Genomic DNA, 11,086 nt, shown 5'->3' on the forward strand with positions numbered 1-11,086 from the left:
CCTCACATAGCAGTGGCGCGTCAGTAAGGGGTGCGCCGTTGATAAACTTGGATGAGAGGTGGACCATGGAAGATCTTTACTGGTGGCGCACTACTAGGTCGGTGCGCCACTACTAACTTGCCTACCAGTAAAGTGGTGCACCACTCTAGGCCTTTTCTAGCAGTGTCAATATCTCTCTTGCTAAGAAACTACTATATATAAGACCAAAGTTCCACAAGTTAGATTGGCCTCTTAAGTTTTGGATAACAATGCCCTTCGTAGGTGAGACCTAAGAGCATCTGCAGCCCGTTCCTCAAAAAACGTTCGGCACGAATGATTTCGAGCATGTTTGGGACCACGCCGGATAAAAAGAGACTAAAAATTTGTACAAAAAAGAGACCCTTTCCAGCCGCATCCCTCAAACAGCATCCGGATGCATGCATTTTAATATAGAGGACCACCCCATGTAGGAAAAGTGGGTGAAAGAAAGTGTGGAAAAAGAGAATGACATGTGGGGAGTAGGGGTTGCATGCATGCGTCCGGACGCTGATTTTATGTCGGACGTCCTCGGTAGAGACTCTGTACATAGAGTCTTACCGGAAACGCCAGACATAAAATGAGGCGCTATTTAGCTTTAGAGGACGCGATTGATGCTATAAAATCATTGAACGCTATGTTGTCGGGCCTCTTCTTTATTACCAGACTATTGAGTAAACCACCCTTGACGTAAAACTTCACACCACTTGCTCACACCACTGCCATCATAACCCGAAGTATCGTACGACAACCGATCAGATCTAGAGGTGACGATCCACTAGATAAGAGTATCACAAACTTTGTGCTACATAATTCATCAGTCTCGAAGCTCTGCCACTCTGATATTCTGTACACCGCGATGCTTCCAGAAAAAAATGGACGTGACACGATGAGAAAAAATCAGGCTTCGAACCTGTTTCGTAGCATTGCAAAAATCAGGCTTCGAACCTGAACCTGATTCTGTCCAGCCCAACGAGATTTGGAAAGAACCATCTGGCGAAGCCCAAATTACACTCTTCTAAGACTTCTAAGCCCAATGGGCTCAAGCTGCCTGCACAACACCAATTCACTATGCAGAGGCTCTCGCAGCTGGCACTCCGCCGCCTCCTCTCGCCGCCGTCCGCCGGGGCAGCTGCTCGCTGGGCAGCGCCGGTGACCGCGGAGGCAGGGTCCGGAGGAGGATTCCCCATCTTACGGTTCGGCAGCAGCGCCGGGGTAAGCTCCCGGTTCCTCCTGGGTTTTGGGCTCCTTCCACGCCATGCTCTAAGCTTCCTGATTCGTGTGTTTCGGGCTGTAGGTTGCGACGACTGGTTGGAGTGGCGAATCAGGGATTCGCTTGTGCCGTAGGTTCTGCACCTACAACGAGAGAGGTATGGCCAGTCGGCTTCGTTTCACTGCCTCAAATCTGTGTTGTTTTGTTGTTCGTGCTTCGTGTGATGCGTTGATGAAAGGGAGTAGTTACTTTGAGTATCTAAATTCGCCAGGAATTATGGTATGCTGCACGCTGTGGATGGTGATTGTCTGATTGGTGTATGGATTTCATGTTTTGACGTTTGTGAAACAGTGAATGTAAGGTTCTTCTTAAAAATATAATGGAAGTTTGGTGATGAGGCGTCCTTAATTGTTTCTCCCTGTCTCGTGGTGAACGCTTTGTATAAGTATAGGCTTGTTGTGTGTTTGATCCAATGGTCCGTGTGGACCACACTGCAAGAGGCTTCTTTGAGAACTCTTGTAGGTCGAAAACTCGCCATGTCAGACTAGTTGTAGCGCCTGTAGAATTGATCACTATGACATCCTGATTGTCCAGTTCTGTTAACGTGGATTATGCTTTATCTCTCCACATACTGCTTTCACTATGGAGATATCATGTGATAACTCGCTTTGAAACTTGTTGCCTAGTTGGTTAACAAAAGCTTCTGAACTTCTTTATTTTGCTATTCTACGATTCTATGAATACTCTTCCCCAGTGAAACTCTGATAGACTTATCTGACTGAACTGAAATTATGCGTAGATGACAGGGCACTTGAGGAAGAAGTTGAAAAGAAATTTGGATGGATGTTGAAGATATTCTTCATAGGAACTGCTGGCCTTGTTGGGTGGCAATTCTTTCCTTACATGGGTATGGTTGCGACCTTGTGATGTGCTAACAAATGTCTAGTTGACAAATACTTGGCTTATTATCAACTTACAATGTTGTTTGGCTGATGAAAATGTCATCTTGTCCGACAAGTTTTTAGGGGATAATCTACTACAGCAATCCATTACGCTTTTGCATGTCAAAGATCCCTTGTTCAAGCGGATGGGAGCTTCCCGATTAGCTCGTTTTGCAATTGATGGTAATCAATTTTACATAAGCATATTTATTTTTTAGATTTCTTGTGCAATTTATCTCATGCAATTTTTTGGCTCTACAACATTTGTGAGCCACTTGTTTACAGTTTGCAGCATCATGTAGAGGGAAACTGTTATGTAGTTAAGTCGTTTGCCTGCTGAAATTCAGCTGAACCAATCGTGCATGACATTTTTTTCTCACGAACTCTTCTCTTTTACAAACCTTATCAAGACGCAGGGGTTCGTGCAATACCTTAAGTAGAAGAGGAATGACCCATTTATGAGGGAAACCAGACCAAAAACCGTACAAAAGTAGTGGGTATTATTTTGAAGGGGAACCACCAAAAGCCACGAAGGCCATCCTAAAATAAAACAACAGGTGAGCAGCCGTTTACTTGCCATTCCACATTGGCTTACTGCAAGCATCACAGACGTGATACATCGTCACTGTGTGGCTAGCCACAACACTCAAAGGGAGCACATGGCCGACCGAGTGGATCTCATTAGCTTGTCCCCTCCACCAAACGTCTACATCACTCAGTGTTATCAGACTAGACGATGGCCATCACACTGGCATGAGGCCTCATACCAATTGAAGATGAGCAATCATCTACCACCTGAGTGCCTCCTTTCTTTCCCCTTTCCACACCTCTTGTTCACCTTCTCATGTTCATTATGAGGGCGTCGATTTCCTGGATGGATTGCATCGCCAAATGGCCCTGGAAAAACTTTTCGATCTTGCTGCGGGCCTTGTCATCAAACTTGCCTTGCGACCCAAGAGGCCAAAAGCAAGCAACTGAGAAGTCCTTGAAGGTGCATTTTTCTCTTTTCCCTTTGGACTTGTAATAGATTCCCCTAGGGTATGTCCAGGATATACAAGAGTAACAAGAGAAACCATTTTTCGGTAGCACCGTAACATAACTGAATATGCTGTTATGGTCTGTTGCTTGCTCTGTACTTGTAAGTTGTAACTAGCAAAGAGTTAACATTTTGAGTTACCGCTTTCAGTTCGATTTGAAGCTGTACCTATATTGCTTCTTCCATTTACATATTATTTTCTGGGTGTAACAATATTTTTTAATTGAAGTAACTATTTTAGGAGGAAATGGTCTACACAAATGTTGTTCAGGATACCCAGACAAGTTGTCCTAAGTGAACCAAAGTTTAAGGAACAAGACTCGAAATGTTCGCAAACAGAGCATTATTGATTTCTTTGCTCCCCGTCGAAGCTTTGTATGAACGATATCTGTAGTTAAAATTTGGAGGTAATAACTGGATTAGCCCATAATATGATCAGGTGGTTTATACTGCATCGACACCGTGGGACTGCAATTGGGAATATAATTGCTAACAAGAGGAAGGGTGATGGTGTCTGTAGGGTTTCTGAAGTTTTTGGCAGAGTGAAGCTAAGTTCATTGTAAGACAGAGTGGGTTCTTCTCGTACTTAGCATTGTGAAGCATTGTGAAAGTGAAATAGCATGCAAACTCCGCAGCAGTTGTCGTGCATTTTGAGGTGTTACTTGGCTTAGTTACAGGAGTTGCTTTAGTTATTTATTTGCTGGTTATTATTAATATGGCATATCCATCACCAGCACAACTATTGATAATGAACTGTTCTGAAATTAGTATTTTGCAACAAGTTATCATCCCCACGTTTCCCCTGCATGAGAATGACCCAGCGTTGCACATTACCACTTGACCAGTTACTTGCGTTTCAACAAAATGTCAGGCCTGTGGGATGATATGCTTCTTTCAGTAATTGTTATCACTTATCACTTAATGAAAATATTTTATTCTTGAAGACTGCTACTAGCCTATGACATGTGCTATTGCTTATTGTTATCATCTGGTGGGGGATTTAGGTGTTTGGATATAGGTCGTATCCCACAACCTTAAAGGTTTTAAGCTGATGGCCAATAGCTACAGAATTAATCTGAATGCCAACCCTGTCTATAAACATATAAAAAATGTTGCACTAGCTATGGTTCCATTCTACTCCTATAGCATGAGTATATTACAATTAACTTCAGTCCATTTATGTTTCTCTTCTTTGACGGTTAACTATATTCATTTTCTACTTCTATTGAATGTTCTTGCTAATTTCTTTTGGGCGGCACAGATGAAAGGAGAATGAAGGTGGTAGAGATGGGGGGAGCTCAAGGAATTCTTGAAGTGTTAGAAGGTGCTAAAGATGATAAAACACGCAAAGAAGCCCTGAAAGCTCTTGTGGCACTTTCGAAGTCAGGTGAGTTAAAATACTAAGGTTTTCCTTTTTATTTTTGTGTCTACTTGATTTTAGTTCCCTTTATCATTCTGGTATGTGAAGTAGTAGTTCTCAATTATTCTGAGCTGCATTTTTTTTTGTCTTGTCTATTCCCACGAAGCCACGATTAATATCATGTTGTGTTATATGTTTTTTCGGTACTAAGGGGATTCCTGTAGTGACAAACTAGATTTCCCTTGCATCAAGGTGGCAGTGTTGTCCATATCAGCAGGTTTAATCCAATTGTTTTAAGTTTCATATGTTAGTAGGTTCTAGAGATACACACCACCAATAAGGGAGTAAACATATGTTAGTTGGTTCATCTTTCTTTACTATTAAACAGGGATCCGTGGTGTCCGTACGTGGGAAAACCACTTCGTACGTAAAAAAAAAAAACCATCGCTTCCTTCAATTGCCACGAAAACCTGTGCTCTGGAGCGATCGCACGACAAGGAAAACCGGGAAAACCACCCCGAGGAAAGAAAACCAACGAAGAAACCGTTCTCACGTCCTCCTCCCGCGGGTGATTCCTCTTGCCGTGTTAGCGAGGTGGTACTAAAATAGTTTGCGGTCTGTCACGTCCAGTGCTTCGCTGATGGGCCGTCCTAGGTCCGCGCAGTGCATTTTCGTCCGTCGCTTCTCCTGGACCTGGCCCAATCGCTACGTCCTTTCTTTCCGGGCCAGTCGGTAGTCCTGGCAGCGCACGCAGGCACCCAAGGATCAGGTTCCGATCCGAGCGAGCCTAGCTTAGCAAGGATCAGGTTCCGATCCGAACGAGCCTAGCTTAGCTTAGCTACAATATATTGTGTTATGACGTCCCTGACAAGCTCTGTAGATGAGACACGTTGAAGAAACAATCAGAGGCGGCAATGGCTGAGGATCGATTCATTAGGTCTCTAGATGAGACACGTAGAAGAACCTGTCAACGTACACGAAGATGATTGCCTACCTCCGGCAGCCCGCAAAGACGGCGTCTAGCTAGAGCTCGCGTCCACGTGCCAGAAAGTTGTGGACGAGGGCACGCCCGCGACGCGACTGTTTCGTCTCCACGACGCTAGACAAAAAACAAACGAGGACCACAGCCGAGAGAAAATTTCATCAACATGAAATAGGACGAGCTGAAGAGATTCCCGGGCCGCGAACACAGCGCCGATCTGATTGAGCTCGGCGATGGGCACGGCCACGACGCTGATATGATGCAGGGGTGTCTCTTTGTCGGAGTGGAGGGCGGAGGAGAATATGGATGCAGAAGTGGTGGCAGGCAGACCAAGTCCCCTTGATCTTCCAGAGCGATACGATTTTATGAAGTGTGCACGACAGCAACAACCGGCATTTGTTGTTCCTATCTCCCGCCTCTAATTAATTTGTTGGAGCAAGCCGTAAGGTGGGGGTAGAAGTGTGTCATGTGCATCCGCGTGCGGTAGTACCATGGGTGGCCGAACTTTGCCACACGCCGAGCTCCACAAGGCGCTGGATCATGACCATGTGTCCCGATCTGACAATAGTCTCGCTCATCTCTTTACATATAGCGGGACATGGTCGTGATCCAATTCGGAAGACCAAAGTGAATGCATGGTACGTGCATAGCTTCATAACCTTTTGATTTATGAGATTTTTTTTTACACAGCGCTACATGCACCTATACATGCTCACTCTTAGTTTTATGGCAAAGATATCAAACCCCGCAAGTAATTCTCTAGGTAGTACTCTTATAGGTTGAGTTAAATTTTATTTTATTTGGATCAAGTGAGTAGATCAGGGTGGGCAAACACGGTGTCACGGTTTTGGTTCTAGCTTAATTCAAACTTTTGTAACAAACTGGAAGTAATATTTAGGTTTGTGAAGAAAAATAAACTAGCTGCCACTAGCTGGTTTGAACGGATTAAAACGGTGTGAGTTTTGCACACCCCTATGAGTAGATAATAAGCTGATCAACTGATAGAAGCGGTAGTTTCGAGTGGATTGACACCCTTCAAGTTAGCTTCGAGGATGCTGCATGGAGTGGATGCAGGTTTGCGAATTGCCTCTACTCATTATGTGCTTCATTCATTTTCTCTGTGATGAATCAAACACTCCTATTTTCAGCAGTTCAATTTTTGGTTAAACAAATTAAATTTAGGAATAAAATAGTATATGAGGTAGTAATATAGAAAATAAAAGATTAAGACCAGGCTATGTCTACAACGATTGATCGATTTTGGGAAAAAATATAGATCACACCTTTGCTTTTCACTAAATAGTTTCGAGCATTAAGCTAAAGTTTAGCGATAAAAAGATCAAGTTGTAGTGAACAGCCGTGGTGTGAAGAGGAGAACAAATAAGGCACTATCACTTCATTTGCAACCAAAACATGTGGATGTAGTCTGTAGACATAGGTTGTTTCTGCTGATAACCTCGCCCCTGGATCAACTCGGTTCTGTTTTTATATTTGAACAAATGAGGTACTCTCACATGTCATGCCTGAAGTGTCTTAGTAACTATGCTGATATGATTTCATATTCGCAGCAACGCGCGAGCATACGGCTAGTATGTATCAAGCTTCCAAGAACATTGGCATGCATCTGTTTAACTTTTCAACTGTAGTTTCTGCTAACTGATTATGTGAAAGCCAGGGCATGCTGAAAGAGGGGTGTTTCTCTTAGACCCATAATTGATAACAGTAGACCGTGAAGTAGTCTCACACTTGTGTGTTACCTGCTAGCTACATCATGGCTTGTGTCCAAGCTAAGGGTGTTCATATAGGTTGGGTTCAACGCGACCGAAACTGGCAATAGATATCTAGTTCAGGTTCCCTCATTGTAAGTGCTGTCAACTGCTGCGGTATTTCAAGAAACTGTGTACGTCGGTTTACGGGTTGCAGCAGAACTGTTTCCCTGATCCAAGCTGCGAACCTTGTTTGTTGCGTTTGGGCATTTGTGCATTTGGACTTTTTTGTTTCGTTTATAGACTCGTGATGCCCTGAAGTCTGAACATCTTTCTTGTGATATACAGATAAAGCTGCGGCGTTTTTGGACAAGGCAGGTGCCTATGCCATCGTCACTTCCACTCCGAATTCCCCTGAATATGACGAGATCGAGACCTGCAAGACTAGCCTTCTTAAGGCGTTTGATCAACTGAAGTCGTGATGGTCAAGGGCCCTGAGTAAATTCATCTACATGTTTCCTCTAGACTGGAATTTAATGGGACCTTTACTTTGATTGAGGCAAGAAAGCTAGGTCGGTGCACTTCTTTTTTTCCCTGAGTGTTCCAGCTTGACACCTCGGTTTTGTCGCTGGAAACCATTTTGTCTGATACATTTGTTCCAAACAAGTTTGGGGTGCTTTCTTTGTATGATGGGGATCTATGCAGCTATTTATTAGTTATGTGATTGAATCAGTTTATAATGTTAGTAATGACTAAAGTATTAGCTGTTTGTGTCAGCATCTGACCTGATTATCAAACGCTCTTCAAAATATTCAATATTCTTAGGCTGCTTCATCTGTGAAGAGTCCACCGGCCTCAACTGGAATTATTTGGCTTTTTTGTAACTTCTTAACCTGTTGGGGACAACTTAGCCAATTCATAAAGACCTACGCAGTTTCGAGGATGTGTAGGTCCGAATGGGATAGATAGTGACATATGCATCCCCAATGGGCCTGCCAAAGATTGTACCAGGGGTTTTATTGGAGGCTCATGACCCGAAGTTTATAAAGCCCGGAAGCCCGTCGAGAGATAGTTTGGAAAGATAGAGTTGTATTAGGAATATTGATTTGTAACTATTACGGGACGAACTCAAAGAGTCTCCTGGACTTTGTAACTTGTACATCACGAAATCCTTGGCTCCGCCTCCTATATAAGGGGGAGTCGAGGGACAAAGAGAGCATCGATTTCATTGTCAAGACAACCCTAGTTTTCATAGTCGTCGAGTACTTTTTCGGCTGAACCTTCGAGATCTACTTGCCCTTACTTCCCTAAAAACCCTAGTCTATAATCTGTAGGCATTGACAAGTCGATATCTTGTCAGATAGGCACTTAGGCAGCCAGTCTAAAATGCAGGATGGTAACCTTTTCCCTTTCAAGATGAGTATGTCTTTTTTTTTTCTCTAATGAAATACAGGATTCCCTTTCAAGATGAGTATGTCTGTTTTTTTCCTCTCTAATGATGAAATACAGGATGATACCTTTTCTCTTTCAAGATGAGTTATGTCTTCTCTTTTTTTTTCTCTATAATGATGACTAGTGACTAAAGTGTAGTGACAGATGCGTTCATTTCCAAATCCCGAAAGCAAAGAGAGCACAAAATGGTTTAATGCGAGTTGGCATAACATGCTGAATGGTATTCTCATCGCGTGCTGTGGTGCTTTGCGCCCCTGAGTTGTAAGAAGCCTTTTTTTTTTTTTTTTTTTGACAACAACTTGAAAGGGGCAGGGTGTTCCGCATTTCCATATAGGAAAATAGAGATGCCCGCTTTATTTGGGAAAACCGGATAAGAACTAGATATAAAAAAATGGTGCAAAACCCCTATTAATCGTCGAAGCAACAATAGTACAAAACTCAAAGACGAACACATAGTCAAATGCCAAACAACGCAAGCACTGCTGCCGCCAAAGGAAGAGAAACCAAGACCATGAAGAAGAGCGGTATTCGGCCGCCTGAACATTGGAGGTGGATAACATACACCTCAAGAACCATGTGTCATCAGCAGCATCATGCACACAAACAACCGCTGCCAGCCCTGAGGATCTCCGGTTGAGTCACTCAAGGGCCTGAACGGTTTTCTCTGTTTCTTCCTCTCGCGTGTAACTTGGCCCAACAGCTACCGTATGAGTAAAAATGAGGCTTGTGCCAGCTTTGTCTCTTTGTTTGGATGCTAGCAATTTTATTTGGGCTTGACTCGGGAAAGGAGAGGCAGTTTCAATGGTAGGTTGTTTTGCACTTGAAAGAAACATAACAACGTGTTTGGTTATGTGCGAAACGAGGAATGTGATAAACGTCTTTCCCAAATGGTGAGGATACCACCCCTTTTCAGCATCAACATAGCACACATTATTCAGTACCACATACCAGATATTCTTCAGCACAACATAACAGACATTATCCACTACTACATAGCACACATTGTTCAACATATACTAGACATAGTTCATCACAGAATTAAACATAGTATGGGACATAAACATGCACATAATTCAGTTGTCGATCATGGCAATGGTTGGATGATGTTGCGGGCACCTCTAGACCACCTTCGTCATGGTGTAGTCGAAGATGTTAACCTTGAAGACATCGCCCCTGAGCACTTTGAAGGTCATGAAGTAGCCTATCTTGACCTGATGGGCAATGGAAAATCTAGGCCAGCCCTGATCCAGACAGACGGTGCCTTTGACGTCCCTCAACTTCACCATCCAGGAACAGCCGGTGTTCGTCTTCAGGATGATTGTCTTGGGGATGGTGCCAAGGTAGGGGCGGAAACCTGTGGGAATTGGCAGCATTTCCAACCCTAGAGACAACACCACTTTAGCAAAGTGGGTTGGTCCGACGTCGTCATGGAAATGGTCAACCTTCAGAGGCCTCCCCTAGGCCTTTTGGCAGAGCTGCCTTCTCCAGCCGTTGTGTTGGAAGTCCCCTCGCCAAAGACCATGCCAGTTCCACCTATCATTATCTTGGAGCACTGCAAAAATAAGAAATAATTTTAATGAGCACAAATAGATGGAGGTCCAGCGTCATATGATACCAAATAAGAACGGGACACGGAAGGTCTCATACCTATGAACACAACAGACAAAGGGACTGTCCGCAAACTAAGTCTAGTGTGCAAGAAATGTTGTTGCATATAGGACTAGGTTTACGGCCAACCCCTTGCCTATGATTGTGCCACATTTTAATCATTGGCCAAAGGAGAAACATGATTCCAAGAATAATGCAAGCAAAACAATAAGGCCTCAAATCTATAATCACCACAATTGATGCTATTAAACCTACTATAAGGCACAAGAAGGAGTGGTTGTGTTTTTCTACAAGGTTGGATAGCATCAGTTGTGGTATCATTTGGTTCATAAATCATATCATAGGCCATAGCATTGAACAGATCACACAAAATAGTTGGGATCATTGAACATATCACTACATGAAGTTAAATCGGATCAAGGTTGACAAATCAAACAACACATCAAGGTTCACGGTGCAAATAGCTAATTATGGTACATTACATGACAGGTTATCTTACATCACTCTTCACAAATATCCCTAATCCTCTTCGGTGTATCCCTACCTAGTTTTAGCAGGTCATACACAACATACTTTAACTTTCCATATCTTCTTTTAGTGCCTCATTTTCTTCCCTCAATGCCTCTCTTTCTCCCTCCCACGCCTCTTTCATAGCCCTCACTGCCTCTCTTTCCCTCTCTCACTCCTCCTTCCTAGCCTTTAGGATTTGTGCTTGCGTTATGTGTACATTCTTCCGCATTGCTACCTCGTTCTTCAAACCCTCTTCATCTTTG

General features: G+C 43.4%; 1 protein-coding gene across 1 annotated transcript; it reads left to right on the forward strand.

The window, feature by feature from the left end:
- The first annotated feature begins 1,086 nt into the window (after positions 1-1,086).
- LOC124699972 lies at positions 1,087-8,017 on the forward strand. The gene is made up of 6 exons (XM_047232183.1): positions 1,087-1,230; positions 1,313-1,385; positions 2,028-2,135; positions 2,254-2,352; positions 4,467-4,592; positions 7,602-8,017. The coding sequence occupies exons 1-6, from the start codon at positions 1,087-1,089 to the stop codon at positions 7,733-7,735; spliced, it is 684 nt and encodes a 227-aa protein (XP_047088139.1). The 3' UTR covers positions 7,736-8,017.
- Positions 8,018-11,086: the final 3,069 nt, after the last annotated feature.

Source organism: Lolium rigidum, chromosome 3, assembly GCF_022539505.1.
Source record: "Lolium rigidum isolate FL_2022 chromosome 3, APGP_CSIRO_Lrig_0.1, whole genome shotgun sequence".
Taxonomy (NCBI): Eukaryota; Viridiplantae; Streptophyta; class Magnoliopsida; order Poales; family Poaceae; genus Lolium; species Lolium rigidum.

Bases quoted from the DNA above. Each gene is read 5' to 3' on its own strand.
- LOC124699972 (XM_047232183.1), top strand. From the start codon at position 1,087: ATGCAGAGGCTCTCGCAGCTGGCACTCCGCCGCCTCCTCTCGCCGCCG. The intron at 1,231-1,312 runs GTAAGCTCCCGG...TTCGGGCTGTAG, and splicing joins GGTTCGGCAGCAGCGCCGGG to GTTGCGACGACTGGTTGGAG. The intron at 4,593-7,601 runs GTGAGTTAAAAT...TGTGATATACAG, and splicing joins TGTGGCACTTTCGAAGTCAG to ATAAAGCTGCGGCGTTTTTG.